The 24,039-nt window shown below is 36.9% G+C and overlaps 1 protein-coding gene across 3 annotated transcripts; it reads left to right on the forward strand.

Moving 5' to 3' along the window:
• Nucleotides 1-367: 367 nt before the first annotated feature.
• Nucleotides 368-24,034, forward strand: LOC132787138 (protein tolkin). Of its 3 annotated transcripts, none has more exons than XM_060794043.1 (14): nt 368-592; nt 7,889-8,507; nt 17,233-17,591; nt 17,702-18,135; nt 19,267-19,542; nt 19,936-20,169; nt 20,468-21,026; nt 21,113-21,311; nt 21,382-21,646; nt 21,799-22,004; nt 22,076-22,719; nt 22,793-22,973; nt 23,040-23,293; nt 23,368-24,034. In XM_060794043.1, exons 2-14 carry the CDS (start codon nt 8,078-8,080, stop codon nt 23,674-23,676), a joined length of 4,350 nt encoding a protein of 1,449 aa, XP_060650026.1. In that variant the 5' UTR covers nt 368-592; nt 7,889-8,077; the 3' UTR covers nt 23,677-24,034. The 3 variants fall into 3 exon arrangements, with proteins under 3 accessions (XP_060650026.1, XP_060650024.1, XP_060650023.1); XM_060794041.1 differs by having other exon boundaries at nt 368-536; nt 7,868-8,507; XM_060794040.1 differs by having other exon boundaries at nt 368-536.
• Nucleotides 24,035-24,039: the final 5 nt, after the last annotated feature.

The raw sequence follows: 24,039 nt of genomic DNA on the forward strand, positions 1-24,039 counted from the left end.
ACCGTTGGCATATACTAAATCAAAAAGTAATTCTATTCGCGAAGTAGGCTTCAATGTTTTTTATTTTAATTGCTAGCTGGTTTATTTAATTCTTTATTTGAAACCCAAATATATATTTAGATTATATAAAATACATAAGAAGTCTGTTAAGTTGATTACTTTTTGCAAAGCTCAGTATTTTAGATTTTCAACCTAGTACTTTGAATTGTTCTGAATTGAGGCGAATTCAAAAACTGTTAAGCGACTCAACGGCAGATGTTATTATTAGCCTTTTTTGTTGTATGCGCATGCTCGATGTTCGGATGCTGTGCGGACAGCTGTCTCTATCTTTCTATCTTTTGTGTTTTTGCTTTGTTTATGTTTGAATCTTTTAAAACGTGAGAACCTTTCGTTGCGAGCGGACGTGCGCATCGTTAATGCGTTAAGTTAAAGCTAAACGGGAGAACTTTAGCTACTGTCTCGTTTAAATGGCACACAAGTAAAATACATATTCCAAAAAGGGCCAACAGGATGCCCATTATATTATACTATTCTTTGTGAGTGTTAAGAGTATTCAGTGAATTACAATACAAATAAACATATATGTTTCATTGTGAGTTAACATCAATATTAAAGAAGTAGCATCCATTGGGTAGCTACAGGTGAATCTAAAGCCAAAAATATCGTAGATATACATAAGTGATTCGCATGCAATGAAGTGTTAAATGTGAGATAAATATCTTGATCCAGGATTCAAGCAATTCCCAGTTTATTCCTAGACTGTGCTCGGTGGTCGGTCGGTCAATCAGTCAGTCTGTTATCGAATTACGGCGATCTTTGCACTCACCTATCGATCGATCGTTATATGCGCTTCCTTATCAGTGTCGGCTCTGCGTTAGTTTCTGTGTTCTTTGTGTGTTCATTCTTCCCCCTGAACAAACAACGAAAAAATAATAAGTGTGAATAAAAACATTTCTCTGTCGCCTCAGAATCAGCTTTTGCTATTACTGCTTTTATTTTTTGTTGACGCTGCCCCCCGGAGAAACAGGAGACAAAGAAGCAGTGAAGAGGAAGCAGCGTCAGCTTTACAGCGTCTATAAATAACAAACGGCACGCGGCTGTCTCCGTGTGCACTGTACACGTTGCATTGCGCATTTTGCACCGCACCGCTTCGCATTGCACCACCTACGCCTACAATAATTCGTACCACGAACTCGGCCGAAGGCAACAAAAGCAATAACGACAACGACATCACCGGTATTTTACGCTTTGGGTGTTTTGCAGAGAATGAATATAGCTTTCTCAGTCTTCTATTCAGCTGCTGTTCAATTTTCTCTATAAGTCTTATTTTTTAACTACGTGTTACTCAACTAAGTAGTAAGTAGTAAGTCTAATCAATAAATAAGTCGGAATATATCAGTTTATTCAGCAAAATAATCAAAGTCAAGAGTAATGCCTATAAATGTTCGAAATATATGTACATATTGATTTTTAATTGAATTAAAGATACCCTTTTTTTAAATAATCAAAAAATACGTTGAGAAAATTATTCAATAACTTGTTCGACTAGATAAGACGAACATATATTCTCTATGAATTTTCTACAATTATTTCAACAGATTCCGAACTACAAAATATGTTCTGAACAATCAGTAAAATGTCCCTGCACCATAAAACTGCTTAGCGTCTCGACAAACACACCAATAGTCAACGAACGGCTGCATTTTAAAAACCGCCAACGTAATTAAAATAGAATCTGTTGTTGTTGTGCGTGCGTTTGTGTGTTTACATAATATGTATGTTTTTCTGTTGATATGTATGTAGAACAGGAAATGTTCGCACTTATTGTATATTGCGCAGGTTTTTGCGACAATGCCAACAATGCCAATACCGAGAGTCAAGGTATCGAACGTTGCGTCTCGATCAGCAGAGGCTAAGGCCTAACCAGTAACAAAGTCAGCAGCACAGACAACAACGAACCGGCGACTGATGTTATTTATTTTTTTAAACTCATTCGCAGTCAAACGGATTCGATGGCAACAGGATCACATTAATCTTTTTATACCCGCTACCCATAGGGTAGAAGGGTATTCTTGATCAGCGTCAATAGTTAAGACGTATAAAACACTGGAGACTATAAGAGATATGATAGAGCTATACATTGACATCATTTGTTATGTTTGCACGTTTGTTTCAAATTTGGCTTCGTCGTCTTCAGCCCACTCAAATAAACAAAAATCGAATAATAAGCATAATTTCAAAGATAGAGCAATGATTTGGAACATACAATTACAATAATAACCATAGTATTAAGTATTCGCGAAAGTTTGGTTGAGATCAGATAAAAATTGCAGAAGTTATTTAAGAAATGCTGGGGAAAAGCCTTTACTTTAATGGGTCTTACGTGCTTGGTTGACAATCTACCACATAATTCGGTATATTTTAAATTAAATACTGTATTGTTTTGTTTTTATTCTCAATGGGTAGTGGGTATTGACAGTCGAGCACATTCGACTGTAGCAATCTTTATTTTTTGTTCGTCCGTTTGTCTTTTTTCGCAGTTTGCAACACGATCTTTGCGACTGCCGCCAGACATTTAGTTGCAATCGTGCAATTAAAGGTAAGAACACAAAAGGGGCATATTAAAAACGGAGCCAGTGGCCAACAGCAGCCGTCTCAGAGGCATTAGACTTAATTGGCACTGTCTGGGGTTCTTGATGCTCCTTTTTCGAGCTGCAGTAAGGCAACTTTGTTACGATAGCTGTCTTCACTGTATTATGTTACATAAATATGTATCTGTGTATGTATATAATTATATACTTCTTGCTGTGCCTTTGTTTGTTTGATACATGCTTGTTTTCAAAAACCGAAAACACAAATGAATATAAAACCCAAAGTGCATTCTCGTTGATGGCTGCTGTCTTCCGCCTGTCTGTCTCAATGTCTATCTGTCGTCTACTCCAGCTCGTCAACACTTCCGTTTTCACAGAAAATCAACTTCCGCCAGCAAACAATTGTCAGCGGTGGGTGGCGCCTTAAAACGTGCTCTGATTTTGATGCTACCATTGAGCGTAGACGTTGACTTCGACGCTAACAGCTCTGGTGTTGTAGTGAATGCAGCACAAGAGACGCATATTGATATTGCCTGGCAGCTAACACGCATATGCACACACAGGCATATTCATGAACACATTCATACATACATATTATATATACAATATAAAATAAACTGCTCACTTTTGCTTCACTGGCTGCGACTGTTTATGTCCCTTGCCCTTTGGCTTCCATCGGCAACCATTTAATGGCATCTTCGCCAGCTTATTGACTGCCAACGCTATTAAGTGTCGTCAATTGTTGTACGCTCTACTTCTTCCTTTACACTTCCCGTTTCGAAAAATGGAACGCGTATGCAATTCTCCACAATATTTTTCGTTTTTGCGACATTTTGTTTCATAACATATTTTTGCCAACTACGCTTTTGTGGTTCTTTGCTTTGCTTCTAAATCATCTCTCTTATTTTTTGCGCTTTGCACGCACTTCTGCTTCGACTTCGTAATCTTTTTCCACTTCAGCATCAGAGATGGGAGCGTGCCTTAACACATTTTCCTGTATTTTCGAGCTTATTTGCTGTCTCTATCTAACCCTCATCCCCTTATCCATCTTCTTATGCTAAATTATCAAAAGTTGCTGTCGCAGCAGTTGGGCAATAACTAAATGCGAATTATGTATTGCATGTCAGTATTGTTTTTTTGACTATGAGTGTTTTATGCTTGCATTGACTTAAAGAGCTATAAATTTATGTTAGAGCAGGGTAGGTGTATTGTCGTGTTTTTCTTATACCCAGTATCAATAGGGTAGAAGGATATTACAACTTTGAGCCTACAGGAAATTCATGTAACAGGCAGAAGGAAGCATATCCAATCCTATAAAGTATAAATATACTTAATTAGCGTCAACATCCGAGGCAATATAGCTATGTAGTATGTATATCCGTCTGCCGCGTGACCACATAAGTCTCAGAGAGAGACTAAAAGAGACACACTTTACACAATTATTATTTTCAGCAATTTATTTTTGTTTTTGAATTACTTCCGATCAAAAAGCAATCGTAATTTTGACGATATAATTCTAAATGACAAAAAAGAGCCGTTGCTATCGGGTAATATATGTTTGACAATCTGGAATATTACCATAGAGTATTATGGTATATTTGTAAGTACTAAGTATATTTCAGTATAACACCGCACCGAAATGGATAGCTGGTATTTGACAGCCGAGCACCCTCGACTTGTTAAAAAAAAACTTTTAAAATGTCTCGAATTTACATTCATTCCCTATCGGTGTGGTTGAGCCGAAAACTGACGAAAGCATCTTCGTAGTTGAACCAATTTTTGTATTTCGCATCGTGCTGATTGTTTTTGTTTCCATCAAGTAAAGTTAATGATATGCCGTGCGAGAGTGAGTTTGAATGTTTGTGGGTGAGAGGAGATGTTTGGCTTGTCACAATATGTACGGCTTGAATGTATCCCTGTTGTACTTTTTGAAGTGCTCTTCCATTCGAGTGAGTCGCAAATCTTGTCCACTGTTAAACTTTAGCCCTAGCTCATTTTTACTTACCCAACGACTTTCGTAATTAAGGATTCAAGTATTAATAAATATGTTGAATAAAGCTCTAGAACTGTATTCATAATTTCCAAGAACTTTGTTTGTACTTCATGCATCGAAGATACACAATTTAAACTTTTTCCTCCTGTTGTATTGTAAAAATAACTACGTTAGATAAAAAATAATTCTGGAACTAGAACATATAACTTTATTTTGTTTGGTAAAATATTCAATTTTCATGAAAATGAACGCGCACATTTTCGTTCACTTGACTTTAAAATACAGCTGAATGGCGACTTGAAGCTAATTTTCTAACATATCTTAAACAAGTAAGAAAGCTACAGACGAGTGTGCTCGACTGTGAGATACCCGCTACCCATTTTAGCGGACATAAGAATGTATTCCTATCTCTGATATGAATAGTCCTATATAAATCATGACTTACCGTTGCTGTACAAATTCTAATATTACATAGTTCATGTTAATAAGGGAATCAATGTATGTTTATGAACACTGGCACGTAGTCTCATGGCCTTACTCTCTGTACTTTGTCGACATGCATATCACGCCTTTGACATTTCACAGAATCCACTCTCAGTTACAGATTACGGATCACAGGCCGTGGTTCACCTTTCTGTTTTCGGTATATTTAATGGTTAAACAGTATTTACATTCACATGGGGTTCCTAAAAGACCCTGGACGGGTCAGAAAGTATCCTTGCCAACCAACTCTGCATGAATGCTTTGTGCATTTTGACCACAGTTGCTACTACATGCATTGGCTTAAAGCTGCCAGCGAAGCCACAGGTGCCGCCTGCTGGTCAAGTTTAATTATTTGTCGTTAGCTTTGGCATCGTCATGTCCAGGTCGACTGACTACGGACTTTTACTCCCTTGCAGTGTTGTCGCTTGGCAGTCAGTCTATCAGTTCTCAGTTTGTTTATCGTTCGTTTTTTTTATGTCAGGCTTGTAAAGTGTTTAAGCCACAGGGAAAACGACTGTTTATTTCGGAGTATCATTTCGACTTCAAATAATTAAAATAATTGTCACTTCCAAGTTTTCATTCATATTCAATTAAATTCCTTTCATACTTCATTCCTTACCATGATATTAAATGCACTTAACAGAATCGTATACCGGTCTTTTTATTAAGCTCTCTAACAGAGTACGAAATCTGGGTAATGATATTAAAAGTTCGTATCAGATGAGATGAGAGATTCTAATAATAAATATAAATAGTTTGTGAGATTTCAGATGGTTCTCTCATTAAGTTTCATTTATGAATTTCGTCATGCATTTTTTAAACCATTTTCATTTCTTTTGCCTCTGTCTACTTCTTGACAAGGGTACGAAATTTATATTATTTGTCAGTTCAGAAATAGTTTGTAACTTGGAGTGTCAACTGTCAGTAAGACAGTACAATTCAAAATTGAGTCAAATAATAACCGGGAGGCCGTCTGAAGTTCAGCAGGGGGCTGCTGCACTGGTAAAACACTAAAAGCGACAAAAACGATATGAGACAGCAGACAAAACAGTATTAGTATTACGATTGTAGGATAAGAGACATTAGCCGACAATTCCCTCGCCATTTTCCACTTGTGATTTTCTGTAGTTAATGTAGTTTGAAACTGGTGCTTTCTTGACAATCTTGATTGACGGCGCAAAAGTAAATCAGACCCTCCTGGTGGTGTTTCAGGAATTTAGGGTACTTGTATTGCCAAGCGATAGCTTTGTTGTGCAATACGTAATAGAATATTAATGAATTTTGTCGAGCTCTTACTTGTACAATAATATTATGCGCTGAAATTTTAATTTGTTTACTTTAAAGCTTTTTCGGGCCGAGGACCCTGACCCAGAACTCTTCACACACCAACCGCACATAGATAAGCGTGGAATCATCATTGTGGGTGCTCCTTTAGTGATAAGCTGCTGCCCAAAACAAATGTGGGTACAAGTACTTGTGTTCATTCTACATATTATTTGCAAAGCGGAGATTCAACGCATTACTCGTAATTTAAAAATGAATCAATAATATACCTTTGAGTTATATATGTTGCAAGCAGCACTGTAATCTGGCATTACCAGTCGCATTCGAGTGGGCTGAATACGCAATTACGCGTATGCCAGAATTACGCGAGTAATAACTAAAGTGGCGGCTGCTGTGACGAATCCTAATTGTTCTTCGTCTTCATGGCTGCGCATTAAACAAAACGAATATGAAACGACATTACGAAAATATGTTGCACTTTCAGCTATAAGCTTACTACAGAGATTGTCGAGTATTGTATTAAATATTTGCTGCGAAGACTTTAGCAATTATTTGGGTGTAGTTGACTTTCAGTGGTTACTTTCTCGCTACATCTATAGTATTTCAAGCTAACCCGTAGGCAGCTTTTTCAAGCATTTTCATCCCTCATTCAGCTACCAACTTACGCTAACTTAATTTTCCATAAAAATTTAGTGTGGCACTTGATTTGCTTTGTTGTATTTTGATTGGTGTTGTAATTGTAATTGGTCGTGCACTCCGGAAATTACGTGGCTCTCGAAAAAGACCTAAATCAATAACGGGGATACAATAGCTGCTCCTGTACTTCAGTTAATTAAAAGGTTTCCTATTTTCAATTGACAACAATTGTTGATCTGCGCTGGAGAGAAGTGAGAGGAAGTTGCTTTAAGTGATTTTTAATTACCCGACCTTCTGAATTAATGGGTCACGTACCTGGAGTCAGTCCTTGCGTGGCGCTTTCGTCTCAAGTTAATTGAGTGCTAAGCTGATAGCGACTGTATCAACCGGTTCCCCAATTTACTTATTTTTAGTCTTTAAAAATTCTTTTCAATTTAATATGAATATGAAGAAAAGTAAATGCTTACAAAAGCCATTCCAAAGTTGCTGTAACCAAATATGTTAAATTTCAACATATGTTCCAGTTCCTGTTTAAATTAAATAAGAATAGTGTTTAAAATGTTTGAAATTGGATAAACTGAGCAAAATATATGAAAATAATAAGTCTAGCCCACCCAAATGTGCCTTTCTTATTTATTTTCTGTTTTACAACATTCTTCCCAAACGACAGGCGACCTCTGATTAATAATTTTTCAAACGAGGGCTGAGGGTTATCAATAGAACACCAACAAAGGCGGCGACACTTAAATACAATACTGCATTGTATGCGTGTTTGTACAGTCGGGTTCAAATGAGATGTTTAACAATATGTCGCCGGAATCAGTTACTAATATTAGTTCATAAGTACTTGGAGTATAAGTAATATTTAATTTTTGAATAGAATTGATTTGGCTCATTGCAGGCCACGTTCGTTAAGAGAATGCATCTCATTTGAGAGCGAGCTTAGGCGATAAGCGGACACGAATCAAAGCCAGACGGCAAAATATCGCATTCAGCTACAAAAAAATAATTGAAATAAAGTATAAAAAAAAACAATAGGCAGTCACATCGGACGAACGTGCAAAGCGACTAGCACAAACTGTGCTCTTCGATGCTGTCAACTACGCTTGCATCTGGACGCGGTGTCCGAGGCATGAGCTGCACAACTAACTATGCCCTTTTTGTGGCAACCGTGCTGTTGGTCTTAATCTCGGCACATGTCAAAAGCATTAAACTGCACGACAAACTACTCGAGCCGCCCTTACATGCGTCGAAAACCACGTCCGCAGATCACGTTGTCAAGCTCGGGCGTGACAATAACGGCGTCAGCCCCACCAGTAACATCGAGCAAACAACTTCCAGCCATCCTTATCACGAGTATGTTCACGGCCAGCATTATCACCATCACGGTCAACAGCACAAACGTAAGCAACATCAACATCACCGGACTTACCACAGCAAGTACACCATCGAGCAGTTGCTGCACTTGGAGGTACCTCGACAGATGTCAAATGACATCGACATGGATCCCTGCAAGTCGGGTGAGTAAAGAACTCTTTCATTGTTCGCACCTTCAAACTAAAATTGGATTGGCGTTGAGGTCGATATGAAGCACTCAGTCACATTGTTTGTTTTATGCGGTTTCGCATATTTACTGCTTCGGTATAAATCCGCTTTAGCTGTAATTTAATCTGAAAGCGTGATGAGTAAAATTATGTCGGAGTAAGCACAGCTCTTTACTAATGTTCTTTTGAGCAGCGCTTTGAAAATTGTGTCCCAATATCTTAAGTTTAAGTAAAAGCTAAAGTTTGTTGTAAACTTGATTCAGATGCGCACAAAATGTCTTTTCACTTAAAACATGGCATAGTCTCTAAAGCACATTTTACCGCCTGCCCTGAATGCATCCGGTGGTATTGTAAATTGCACCGTTGAAAACTAAGCGCTATTGTCAATTTTGACGTCCATTTACTTCCTCCTGACCGACTTGTGCGACTCCTCAGCTCAATTGAATTTACCTCGGTTGGAGAACGATATTGACTGTGCGATGCTTTCAGAAATGAAATATCAATACTTTCCTCTATATCTGTATCTGTAACTGTAACTGTATGTGTGCGTATACTTGTACTGCAATTTGTCTGTCGCCAGTTACGTCGTACCATGCTTTGACGTATTTCCCACCCCCCAAACCCCCACACAGTCAAGTTGCTTTTGGGGAAGAATGTCTGTGAGTAGCTTTAACTCATAAGCATTTGCACGTCTCAATTGAAAAGAAGTTGTATCAATGGAATTTTCTGAGTCATGTGGTGTCGACAATGCTCTTCATTTCAATTACTTTGCTACAATAGCAAAACTATTAAGATTGAAATTCTTCTTGTGTTTTTAATTGTTTTATTATTTGTGCTTTCAAATTTGTTAAAGCACTTTGATTTTCAATTTATTTTTATTGTTCAATTGAAAAAACTGAGGAAAACTATTAAATACACATATTCCAATTGCAAAATCATAGAACATTTTATGTATAATGGACTTTATTGACTTCGCTAAATTTCTCTTACGTTATTCCAGGCATTCCTGCAAAGTTTTATAACTTTATTTATTTATTATCAGTTTTTATATCCAAGCAATTATATACTACATATGTATGTATACAACCGGTATAGGCATGTCCGTCTATGTGTCAAACTCAGAGACTATAAGAGCTAGAGCTATCTTTTTTTTTTAAAGTACTTGTTATTCTTCTAAGCAAATCAAGTTTCTTTAATTAGTTTTTTACTTAACTATTTATTCAAAATGGAAATAAATCTACAAAAATCAAAGAGCATTTAAAATGTATGAGAATGTCGTCTACCTTATTTTAGTTCAAAGAACATCAATTGAAAGTATTCTGTTTACTATAATTTGGTAGAATTATTTGAATTTATAATATTATATGAGAAATATTTAATGTGGCAATTTAAAACAGAGAAGCGAGCAATGCAATTGAATATGAGTATTTAAAATAGAAAGATTCTACTTTCGACACGAAATTAGATTGACATTATAGACGCTAAAATTGTATGTTATATGCTGCATATAACTAAACGTGCCGTTTAAAGCCTATAATTTGTAAGCAGCAAAAAGGAAAAGTTATCTACATCCTTACAGTCAAAAACTAACAAATGACAAATATCAAGACCACCAACAGAGAGAAAACCCACAAAAGCAACTGTTCAGTCTGAATTGCTGGCATGCCACTGCCACCTGCTTGCCATATTAGGGTAAAAAATATTCAATTCCGATACTCCCATATGCAACCCACCTGATACTGTGTGCCGTACGCAGATAGAAACCCCATGCATACTACAAAATCTCATGCCTAGATGATATTATTAAAATTAAACAGCCTTAGAAAGAAAAAGTTAGCCTTGAAAATAGGTATACGAGTACATGAGTATATAATTATTCATTGCATCTCTCACCTTTTGTGGTTGCTCAAATTCCTATTATGGAAGACTCAACCAGATGATTGTGAACGAATGCAATAATGCACAACATAAGTTCCTAAAACAGTTTTTTTCTGGGGAACGTGCATATATTAAATTTGTGCAAAATTTATTTAATTGTAATTATCAATCACTTATAAGATCAGAATTCGTGGACGTAGAATCCCTCAACAATAATACTTAGTTGATCACTTGGTTGAGCAATACTTTTTAGTTTATAAATAATATATGATTGAGTCAATGCAGAAACAATTTTTGATTTTTACTTTCCGTAATTTAAACTGGAACCCTAATATTAGATTACCATCTCACCATAGTAGACTTTTATTAATAAATGTTCTATCTCTTACTGACCGAAGAACCATGCAGGGTGTTGTTTTTATTTAGAGACTAATTATTGGTGAAATAGATTCTTCGGAGCTATTAAGCCAAATTAGTTTTGCTGTTCCAGTTAGGATCACTAGGAATTTTCTTCCTCTTTTTATTCCACGTAGAACTACTAAATATGCTTGCTATAATCACTTAATACAACAATATTTATAGATTATTTAGTTATTTTTATACCCGCTACCCATAGGGTAGAGGGTATTATAACTTTGTGCCTTCAGGAAATGTATGTAACAGGTAGAAGAAGGCATCTCCGACCCTATAAAGTATATATATTCTTGATCAGCAGCCGAGACGATCTAGCCATGTCCGTCTGTCCGACTGTCCATATGATACACTGGATCTCAGAGACTAAAAGAGATAGAGCTATAATTTTTTTTGACAGCATTTGTTATCTTTACTAGAGATGCGAATTTTGGTATATACAATAATTACTACAGTAGTTATGATTCCTGATTTGGTTGCGATCAGATAAAAATTGTGGAAGTTATTAATGAATGGTGTACTATATCGATATATCAAACATACCATTTGGTACATTTTTAGTATTTTTTAGTATTTTCGGTATATTTTGAAAATATCACCGCAATATTTTGCCTTTATTAAAAATGGGTAGCTGGTATCTCACATTCGAGCACACTCGACTGTAACTTTCTTACTTGTTTTCTTTGTATATATATACAAATATTTTTCCTTTTTCTATTAGTATAGTATTATTAGTCTTTTTTGTCCAATGTCTTATTAGGTGTTCCGATTAATGCATGCTGTCCGGTCACTTGATAGTACTGCCGCTAGTGCGTCAACGTCTGAATAAAACCGCAGTATTTGGCTTTTATTGAGAACAGATAGCGGGTATCTTACAGTTGAACACACTCGATTGTCGCTTTTTTATTTGTTATGCATGCAAATGAAACTTATCAAACTTAATGTTCTCTAGAAGTTAATTTCTTCATGCAAGTTCATACATTGTTCTAATTTATAGGTATTTCATTGTATAATATAGGCTTAGACGAAATTCTAATACTCATTTAATCTTAGGTGTCATTATACTGACAACGAGTACTGACTACATAATACGAAATTTGGCATGTAGAGTTGACTCCAACAATACTTTCAAACATGTGTAAATAAAATAAACTTCATTTAAACTGTTTGCATAATTTACTAATGAATGTCAGCATCTTATGTTCGTACTGTGCTTTCACGTTAGCATGAGCAGCTATATTCATATATATGTTTGTTGTGAACATCACCTGGGGCGGGTACGGAAGGTGTGGCTTATGTACAATTATTACGCACATGCACAGAGGCAAAACATAATCCTACTGACTGACAAATAATTGCAACGCTGTTTATGTACGAGTCAATAGATTGGGTCCTTTCTATTGTGAGTGATGATACATATTTGTGCATGTGAATATAGTATATTAGTTGCAAACTATAATGAGATGTGTCCATACATACTTATAATCTGGTTCTCAATGTGTTTTAGTGATCTTGTAATATTTGAATTTAACTTAGAAGAGTTATATTAGTTTATTTAGCATTTAATTCATAGATTGTAGCCTACTTGATACACAATATAACCCACATTGAACCACAAAATTCGATCATTTTTGCATTTAATGTTGCTTTGTCTTCTTTTTATAGTTAAATTGTGTACAATTGATTATTTATTACATTACTCAAATTTCGATAATTCATTCCACATCAATTAAAAAAAAAAAACTGAAACTAGTTTTTATTCAAATATATAAGCTGTGCTAGTGTACCAATTAATTTTACCATTACTCCAAACTAAAACGTAATTATCAGCTTTTTTACTTTATTATGTAAAGTAATTATGCGAACGATATACTTTCGCGAAAATATGTAAATAGGTTTTTTCTGAAACAGATAAGTTTATTTTTATTCCTGGAAACAACTATAATTTAAAATTGTGTACAGGCATTTATAGAAAACATTTTTTTTTGGTTATAGAACTAAACTTTAAACCCATTTTGTGCATCTTTATTATTATTTAATTAAAAAGTAAAATATATTCGTATGCTTGCAGAAAGCATAATGAAACAAGTAAGAAAGCTACAGTCGAGTGTACTCGACTGTGAGATACCAGCTACCCATTTTGAATAAAAGTAATATATTTTGCGGTATTATTCTCAAAATATACCAAATATACTGCAAAAATACTAAAAATATACCAAATGGTATATGTGGTATATGGATATAGTATTGCATTCAAAATATACAATAGACGGCACAATATACCAGATTGTCAGCCAAAGCAACTAAGACCCCTAGTAAGTATGCGTTTTTGCCCATACAAAAGTATTTCTTTAATAACATCGACAATTATTATATGATCGCAACCAAATTTTCAAGAATCATAACTACTATATTTATTACTGTATATACCAAAATAACTCGTAACTCTAGCTTTAAAATTACACTTGTTATTCGATTTTTTGATTTGCAGGGGGCGGAAGTGGGTGTGGCTAAAATTTGAAACAAACTTGATCTGCGTGCAAACATAACAAATGCTGTCGAAAAAAAATTATTGCTGTATATCTTATAGTGTCTGAGATCTAGGTGTTCAGACGGACGGACACACAGAGGGACAAACGGACATGGCTAGATAGGGTCGTAGATGCCTTCTTCTACCTGTTACATACATTTCCTGTCTGCACAAAGTTATAATACCCTTCTACCCTATGGGTAGCGGGTATAAAAAGACTTAAACAAATAGCAAATTGTAACCAATTTCTAAGTTAAATTTGTACAGCGTGTCTCCATAATCACACACACACCTATTCATGATGTTACTGATGTTAATGAATGAATGAATATAAAATGAATTATATAAAAGCCATTACTTTTGTACGAGAACATATTGTATTATTATTGCATACAATACATAATTGAATGCAATACACACGTGTCGATTTCCTATGCTACCTAACATTTTATTTTTATGGTTTTCAATAAATTCAAGCTGGATAAATACTCCAAAAGCTATTACTTTAGATTAACTCCCGGAATTGTCTTTGCTGTACAAATACTAGCAATAGCATTTTGGTATAGACTGTCCATTAGTGTTGTCGTTGTTATTGTAGTTTCGAATTTGGTTCAGGGATGATAAATCTCCTAATCAGTTGTGTAGCGGCTGGACGCACCAGCTGGTTTATTTTTAATTAAACGCAGTTCACAACACGACACGAAGACTCATAAAAGGGTAGAGAGGAATCACGTTACGCATACGCCACATGGGTACTGAAATGAGAGCAAACACGAAATAACAACACAACGCCCCAAAACTGCAACTTGGCAAATGCGTTAACATGTTTGTGGTCGCTATAAAAAGGGACTTTTTGCAGACTGGACCAAGTACGCACTGCCACACTTCATACCGTATTCGCCACCTACCCCTATGCGGCACGTCCCTGCCTGAGTTCGTTAGTGTGAATGATGCGGGCTTCAAGGAGTTTGAGGGGAGTCGCTCAAAAATTTAATTACTTTCACTTCTGTCAGATGAGCCAGTAAGACTGGCGCGTCCATTCCCTTCGTATCAGGCTGGACAGCATGCCCAGCTAAAACAGCAGCTAAAGGCGTTTAACTTAAATGTAATCAAATTTTACACGAACCTCAAGATACGCACGTTTCCTTTTTTTTTGAGTTCGTTCATATTATTTCTTCGTTTCTCTCTCTTTTTCTTTCTCTTTATCTCTCTTTGTTAGCCTTTCCCATTCTACTGCGCTTCATTTTAGTCGGCAGCATTTCATTTCCGGCAATCCGAACCATCTGTCGGACTTTTGACGCATTGTGTGTTAGGTTTTATCGTTTCTCGTGCAGAATGCAGTGGGTATAACATACACCTTTTATGGTTTAAAGTAAAAAACTGCAAGTTTGTTGGGTATTTTTTTTAAACAGGCTATCAAAGATTTTCAGGTGCTAAATCACAAAAAAGGAAAAAATGTAATGCTACTGACTTTCTGAAATTCAATTTTGTATACCAGCTACCCAAAGGTAAGGAGGGAATTGTATCTTAGCGCCGATAGGAAATGTAATAGGCATTTGGAAGCATCGCCAACCCCATAAAGAATATATGTTATATTCTTGATGAGCGTCGACAGTTAACATGAAATAGCCATGTCCGTCTGCCCAGGTCTCAGAAACTATAAGAAATAGAGATAACCATTTTTGTTAATTACACTTGTTATATCATTATATCAAATATACATTTCCGTATACTTCAGATGTTCGGTTTTTTTTTAAGCAATTTAAATTTAAAAATTTAATTAATTTTATCAGACCGATTTGTTAAAGGATGTAAAGGATAACCGATATCTTTTGTCAGGAGTTGCAATTTCGTCCAAATATTTGTACATTATTTTCTCAAGATAAAATGCTTAAATGCCTCTAGTGTTATATATTGTTTGGTAGCTCTTTAAGATCAACGCGATTTTACGGAGAATAGCACATATTCATATATAGTTTATCTAAATTTACTTGAACTTAACTTGATCATCCATATTATTTGTGAATATAGTGGCTGTGACGATTGAGTGTAATGCACTGAACTGTACAGTAATGAATGTGGTTTATCATATACATATGTAGATGTAAATTATACTTGAGAAATTAAAAGTACTGCATATTGTACATAAGCCCTGTTGTCATGTAGGTAATATAAATAAGTAATCATTTATGTTATCACAAAAGTACGTTCTTATCGCTGTGAACAAAGAAGTATTATTACACGCGCTACCCATATATAGGGTAGAAGGATATGATAACTTTGTGCCGGCAGGAAATGTATGTAACAGGCATAAGGAGGCATCTCCGACCCTATAAAGTATATATATTCTTGATCAGCGCCAACAGCCGAGACGATGTAGCCATGTCTGCCTGTCCACATCTTAGAGAAAGAGCTATACATTTTGTTCGACATCACTTGTTATGTTTGCAGGCAGATCAAGTTTGTTTCACGCCCACTTCCACCCCGCAAATCGACAAAATTCAAATAAAAAAAGAATAATTTTGAAGCTAGAGCGAATTTTGGTATATATGTACAATAATAACTATAGTCTTTGTGATTCCTGAAAAAATTTGGTTACGAACATATAAAAATTGTCGAAGTTATTAAATAAATACTTTGGAATGGGCAAAAACGCCTACTTACTAGAGGGGGTCTTATTTGCTTTGGCTGACCATCTGGTATATATTGCACTCTATATCTTGACTGTAGTACAACATCAATATACCAAATATACCATTTGGTATTTTGAGAATAATATCGCAATATTTTGATTTTATTAAAAATGGGTAGCGGGTATCTCACACTCGAGCACACTCTACTGTAGCTTTCTTACTTGTTTTTGTTTATTGCAAAACACCGCTAGTGATATCTATGCTAAATAAATATTAGTTAATCTTTAATACCCATCCTATACAGCTTAAAGTGATTTGTTGGTTTTTTTCTATTTAAAACTAAACAGTAACGGGTCTTTGTTGCTTTGGCTAACAATCTGGTATATTTTACATGCTATGGTATATTTTGTATGTAGTACTCTATCGATATATCTAAAAAAAAAGCTTTTCGTATATTTTTAGGAGGTTGGGGTATATTACTTTGGTATATTTTAAAAATAATACCGCATTATTTTGCTTTTATTCAAAATGAGTACCGGGTATCTCACAGTAGCTTTCTTATTTGTTGCTACTAGAAAGTTCACGAAGGTGTAAAGGGTTATTGTCTCTGTAGAAAACAAGAGCTTAAGAATGGTAAATTATTTTTAGCGAGTTTTGCAAGCATCAAAACAAGTAAAGAAACCATAGCCGAGTGTGCTCGACTATGAGATATCCGCTACCCTTTTTCAATAACAAAATATACAAAAAATATAAAATGTTCAACAAAAATAAGCACCCGTTTTTGCAATATACAATTTCTTAAATAACTCGGCAACTGTCGATAAATTACTTGAAGGTTATACTAAAACAAAACTTTTTAACAAGTTTTTGAGCTACGAATATTATCTAATCATTTTTATTTAACATTTTCTAGCCATTCATGCAACATTTTCATATATTGCAAATTGACTTTTATTGTTGCCGGGTTTCTGTTCACATTTGTATCCAGACTGGGCAGATGCGGCTCAACCCTCGTATCTCTTCTCATCTAGTGCATACAGTGGGGAATGGCGGGAAAAGCAGTTGATGCATTTGCATTGATTAAATGGATATGCAATGTGTAATCAACTAGCAGGCAACCATTCGTTGTGGTGTGCAAATAAAAATGTGTGCTCTGCTTGTCTTGTCATTTATAATTAAAACAATATATTAGTTTTATGGCACGAGCATCTGAATTCCGAATTTAAATGAATGGTAATTTATTTTGCAGGTGGCTTCATGGGCGACATTGCATTACCCGACGGTGACGCGGGTCCAATCGTAGCACACACGCCAATCCATGATGATGACGATGAACAGGACGAGAAACTTTTGTCACAAATGGCCACCGAACAGATGCCAGCGGATGCTCCTGCGACGGATGGCAAATATAATTCAAGCTTTCAACTGGACCTAGAGAAGCTCAAGCAGGAAGTCTATAACGAAGGACTGCAGGTGGAGGAAGAGGGTCTTACGGATATAATTCGGAAAAAGACGAAACTACCTAACGAGCGCACGGATATTGTCAGCCAAACAACTGGGCAACCCCCTATCGGATCTAGCAACATTCGTAACAATGAAGCCAACCTGGTAAGCTAACTGTCCGCCAACAAATAAAATCTCTAAGCATTATCTTTTTCATTTCCCTTTCTTTCTGGCGCGCGCTCTTTATCTGTTGCCCTGTCATATATCCTGTGCAGCACAGAGGCAAAGAACCATTAAAGCCCAATGCGCACACGCCATCTGACATTGCTTATCCGCCCAACTTCAAGAATGAGGTATTGACGCCGCAAGTGGCCATAGTCAATCAGCGACGTCGCCCACTACATTTACAAGAGTTGAGAGTTCCTGCAGCACTGCTACTATTAAATAAATCACAAACCCCACATCGCAATGTGGATGCGCGAAAGATACAGTCAAACAATAAGGATATCGAGGACGATTCGGGCAATAATTTCGTTGCACAGCGGCGGCAGCACATTGTGCCCACATCCTTGCCCACGCAGAGATCGACAATGCGAAACGTCTATAGCAATGCAGGAGGCAATGGCATGCACTTGGACATCGATGATGTGGACTTTCTGCATGCCCAAGGTGTGGTACGAAGGAGACACAGACGGCGACCAAAGCATCGGTAAGTCAGACAAATTTCTTTATTATCATATACACAGCATAATTGATGAGTCCGAAAACCACTGCTTACATTTTACGTTTACAAAAAACATATATATAATACTACACCTATGTGTATGATGACCAACAGTCTCAAATGGGTCGTTACAAATCGTTTATTATTGCCTCTTTGAATATTCTTCATTTTTGTTTTTATACACACTATACATAGGGTAGCAAATGTACATCAAATGTTTTATCAGCATCATGACCGTCCGTTCGTTTGAATGCCTAGACCTCAGAGACTAAGTATATAATTTTTTTAGATACGTTCTATCCTATTATATTTGCGCGCAAATAAAGTTTGTTTTAAATTAAAGTGATTTAATTCAGCTTTAAGTGACATTAAGAACAAACGATTTAATAGCCAAAATTTATCATATTTATGATAGCAAGTAATATGATATATTATATAATATCGTTATAAAATATGTTGTGATGACAATATTTATGATAACAAGTGCTCGACTGTGAGATACCCAATATCCATTTTGAATAAAAGTAAAAATTGCGATATTTATTTTATAATATACCAAATTAATATACTACATAAACCTGAAAATATACCAACGGATATTTACAGTACTACATTCAAAATTCAACCTGGTAGCCAAAGCAACTAGTAGGTCTTTTCCTAATAAAAAAGTGTATTTTCGACATTTTTTATCTAATCGTAGCCAAACTCTTAGGAATCATAAAAACTATTAATATTATTGTAAGCACCAAAATTCGCAGTGGCAGAAGTGGGCGTGTCAAAAAAATTCAACAAACTTGATCTTTCTGCAAACATAACAAGTGCTGTCGAAAAAAATATATCACTACCTCTTATAGTCTCTGAGATCTAGGTGTTCATACAGATTCTGATCAAGAATATATGTATATACTTTCTGTCCTTACATACATTTCCTGCCGGTACAAAGTTATACCCTTCTACGCTATGTATAGCGGGAATAAAAGAAAATTGTCCGTGAAAGTGGAAGAGTACAAATTTGTGATTGTTATACTCGTATGTTGTTTTTGAAACTTGCATTCAGCAACACTTCTCATTACTAACAGTTGGCTCAACATTTTCAATACATGGTTATATTCGTAGGAACACTCACTATACGGAGTATGCAAGGAAAGTAGATCGACTCCGGGAGGAACTGAATCGACCACATGGTCATCACCCAAAGAACCGCCAGCAGCAACACATTCATCACCACAAGCAAAAGAACCGACAACATTGGCGTCGAGGTCAAAACCGATCAACCGCATCGCCTCTTCACACCTCTTCACCGAAATCATCAACGGATGTATTTCTGGAGAAAGAAGGAGTAACAGATGTATCAAATGTTGAAATTCATAGCTCGACATGGCCAAATGCAGAGTAAGTTTTTGCAGTATACCACACATCTTTCCACAAACCTCTGTCCGTTCATTCGCATCCGTTGCCATTTCCTGCCTGCTGAAAATTACTAGCTATTCAATTCATTGGCGTTCCCATTAACTGTACCAGTACGCAAACTGTGTGCTGCAACACATACAAGCACACACATAAAAAATAGTACTAAGTAGCGTGTATGCTGTTGAAAATGTTAAGCGAAATTCGCGAGACAAAGTTTCAACAGCTTGCAAAATAAATAGTTCGAAAAACTGGTAGCAATTAAAATAACGGCCGGATATGTAAAACTTTTTGTGTCGTTTTTCCACAATTTTTGCATAACAATTTTAATAAAACCACAATTCTGACTGTTTCCTGCTTTTTCCATCCTTACAAAAGGAACAAGAAGATGGAACAGCATCATCGGGTGGCTCGTGCCGTAACTGCTAAAAAGGAACGCATTTGGGACTATGGGGTTATTCCTTATGAGATCGATGGCAATTTCAGTGGCCTACACAAAGCTCTATTCAAGCAAGCAATGCGCCACTGGGAAAACTCAACGTGCATTAAATTTGTAGAGCGCGATGCTGAAATCCATCCCAATTATATTGTTTTTACCGTACGGAACTGCGGGTAAGTTATACGTCATTTTCATGTTTAAAAACGATATTGTCTACTTAAATGAACTTAGATCTCAATAGAATCTAGCTTGCTTACATGGTAAAAATAGAGAATCCAAAACCAACAATTGGACAGATCCGCGTCTGACATTAAAACATTACATAAACCATGAAAAAACTATATTTTCAAAGCTCAAATTTTTACCTTGAAGTATAAAATATAAACTAATAAATGCATCAGATACCAAGGATAAATATTATTTGGAAATGTATTCAATTTTCATACACTCTATATGGTCTACGGATTCTAGGTGCTGCTCATTTGTTGGTAAACGAGGCAATGGACCACAGGCCATATCAATTGGACGCAATTGCGACAAGTTTGGGATTGTGGTGCATGAGTTGGGACACGTGGTGGGCTTTTGGCACGAGCACACGCGTCCAGATCGTGAGAAGCATGTCGTTATCGAGCACAACAACATTATGAAGGGTCAGGACTATAATTTCAATATGTTGTCTGTGGATGAGGTGAACTCGCTGGGGATGGCTTATGACTACGATTCAATAATGCATTATGCACGCAACACGTTCTCAAAAGGAACGTATTTGGATACAATACTGCCTATCGAAGTCAAGGGTCGCAAGCGACCGGAGATTGGCCAACGTCTGCGCCTAAGCCAAGGGGATATTGCACAGGCGAATCTCCTTTACAAATGTCCTAAATGTGGACGTACATTCCAGGAGAGCACTGGCGTCTTTGCGAGTCCCATTTATTACACGGCCGGTGCGGTCAGCAACGAAACGGAGCACTGCGAGTGGCGAATTACGGCTACACACGGCGAACGTGTGGCCCTTCGACTTGAGAATATGGTATGGCATTCATTATACGAATTCCTTCTATGCAAAATGAATATGTGGTTAATTGCGTTCAGTACTTTAAACTCTATGCTGTGTAGAATATCTTCAAATCCAATAACTGCGACACTGACTATCTGGAGATCCGCGATGGATACTACTTCAAGTCACCGTTAATTGGGCGCTTTTGTGGTAAAGTCGCAAACGAACTGATCACCTCGCAAACCAGCCGAATGCTGCTGACCTATATGAACACCCATCGTAGCGAGGGCTATCGAGGCTTTAAAGCTGAGTTTGATGGTAAGCGAAACTCGTTAAGTATAGTGTAGTGGTTTTATATCCTTTTCTTCTTTCTTTTCTTTTCCTCCAGTTGTTTGCGGTGGTGATTTATCTGTGGATGACGCGGAGGGTCGCTTGGAGTCACCAAACTATCCACTCGATTATTTGCCCAACAAGGAATGCATATGGAAAATTACGGTGCCAAAGGGCTTCCAAGTGGCGTTGAAATTTCAGTCGTTTGAGGTCGAGAACCATGACAGCTGTGTCTATGACTATGTCGAGGTGCGAGACGGGCCCACACAGGATGCTGCGCTAATTGGCGTTTTCTGTGGCTATAAGCCGCCACCAAACATGAAGTGAGTGCCAACATCCGACAAGTGCTCAAACTGCAGACCGTAACCTGTACCCAGTATACTCGGGTAGCGGGTATCTAACATACATCCCGAGGACACCCAACAACACTCACTAAAAAAAAAAACAACTCTGCTTTGTTCATCGTCATTTTCAGGTCAAGTGGCAATTCGATGTACGTGAAATTTGTGTCGGACCTTTCAGTGCAGAAAGCAGGCTTCTCAGCGGTATTCATGAAGGAGGTGGACGAGTGCGAGACTCTAAATCACGGATGCGAGCACGAGTGCATTAACACTCTCGGAGGCTACGAATGCAGCTGTCACATTGGGTACGAACTGCACAGTGATAAAAAACATTGCGAGGGTAAGTGAGCGCTTTCATCTACAACTGAAAATCAATGATTATAATTATCTTTTATGATCTTACTTGGCTAGATGCCTGTGGTGGTCGCATTGAGTATCCAAATGGCACCATTACCTCTCCCTCCTTCCCCGAAAAGTATCCGGTGTCGAAAGAATGCGTTTGGGAAATTATTGCTCCACCCAAGCACAAAATCTCTTTGAACTTTACGCACTTTGATCTGGAAGGCACGGATCGTCAGCAATCGGACTGCGGCTACGATTCGGTGACTATTTACTCCAAACTCACTGAAAATCGACTCAAACGTATTGGTACTTTCTGCGGAACCTCCATACCCCCCACGGCAACATCCGACAGTAACGCTTTGCGCGTTGAGTTTCACTCAGATATCTCAATTCAGGGCTCCGGTTTTGCGGCTGTCTTTTTCACGGACATTGACGAGTGCGCTGTTAACAATGGAGGTTGTCAGCATGAGTGTCGAAATACTATTGGTTCATACATGTGCTTCTGTCATAATGGCTACTCGTTGCACGAGAATGGTCATGACTGTAAGGAGGGTGAATGCAAGTACGAAATATCGGCTGCCTTTGGAACTATTTACAGTCCCAACTATCCGGATAACTATCCTCCAAACGCGGACTGTGTGTGGCATTTCTCAACCACGCCGGGCCATCGTATCAAGCTCATTTTTAATGAATTCAATGTGGAATCGCACCAGGTTAAAATACAGTTTCAATTTTTCCAATGCTACACTCGATATGTATTTATTTATTGTTTTATCAAATATATAGGAATGCACATATGATAATGTGGCAATTTACGATGGCGATTCGGAGCTTAGCTCCTTATTGGGAAGGTTCTGTGGCGATAAAATACCATACCCCATATCGTCTACTACGAATCAACTCTACATGGTGCTAAAAACGGATAAAAATAAACAGATGAATGGATTTATGGCAATGCATTCGACTTGTGAGTACTGTTATTTTTACATTAGTTGTCTCATCTTAAAAATGTACGCGTACTCGCCATTTGCAGCGTGCGGAGGATATCTTCGTGCTACTAGCCACATACAGCAGTTCTACTCTCATGCTCGATTCAGTAATCAGGATTATAATGATAACATGGACTGCGAGTGGACAATTCAAGCACCGCCCAACAGCAACGTGCAGTTAATCTTCCTTACTTTTGATATTGAAAGTAGTGAGAACTGCACTTACGACTATGTTCAAGTCTTCTCTGGCATGGAGGACACCAGTGGACCTATGTATGGCCAGTACTGTAATTATATGGTAAGTCTGAAATGATTATGAATGCATCATTTTAATATTTTTCTGTAAACTCTCTTTTGATCTCTCTTAATCAGCGACCAACTGACATCATTTCGATGACGGACTCTCTGTTGGTGCGTTTTAAAACAGATAGCTCGGTGCCCATGAAGGGATTCTCAGCATCGTATGTGGCTGTTGATCCATTTGAAAATAGTGACGAGGATGCGGAAAATTCGTATAGCTCAGAGATGGTCACTCCATTTCCAGGCTCGCTTAAAAGCATTTATAAGGAGGATTCTGAGGAGACGGACGACTACAGTGACTTCAGCGAGAACCAGTTAGAAATTGGTCAGCATAGGGGAAGCAGAGTTGCACCCATACGATATCCATTTTGGACATCTTAGACAAAAACAGAAGCCAAAGTGAAAACAAACCCTAGATTTGCTAGAGACGCACAAAAATCATGACAATATAATTACAACGGAATTTATTTAACTATTTAGGCATATCGTGGCGTACATATAGCAAAATTTTTGCTCTCGTAACATAATCATACATTTCGTTTTTCAAACATGATGTAATAATAAGTAAACATTCACAGTTCGGTATTCAGATGAAATACATGGATCTGAATACCAAAAATGCTACTATTTAAAAGTACTCGATCAAATATCAATGATAAATATGTGAATTGTATGATATCATAAATATCATATAATATACATTGATATTTCAAATAAAGCATTTTCTGGATTTCTTTTATTAAT

This window comes from Drosophila nasuta, chromosome 2R (genome assembly GCF_023558535.2).
Source record: "Drosophila nasuta strain 15112-1781.00 chromosome 2R, ASM2355853v1, whole genome shotgun sequence".
NCBI lineage: Eukaryota > Metazoa > Arthropoda > Insecta > Diptera > Drosophilidae > Drosophila > Drosophila nasuta.

Bases quoted from the DNA above. Each gene is read 5' to 3' on its own strand.
- LOC132787138 (XM_060794043.1), top strand. From the start codon at position 8,078: ATGCTGTCAACTACGCTTGCATCTGGACGCGGTGTCCGAGGCATGAGC. The intron at 22,974-23,039 runs GTGAGTACTGTT...CGCCATTTGCAG, and splicing joins TATGGCAATGCATTCGACTT to CGTGCGGAGGATATCTTCGT. The intron at 23,294-23,367 runs GTAAGTCTGAAA...TCTCTTAATCAG, and splicing joins GCCAGTACTGTAATTATATG to CGACCAACTGACATCATTTC.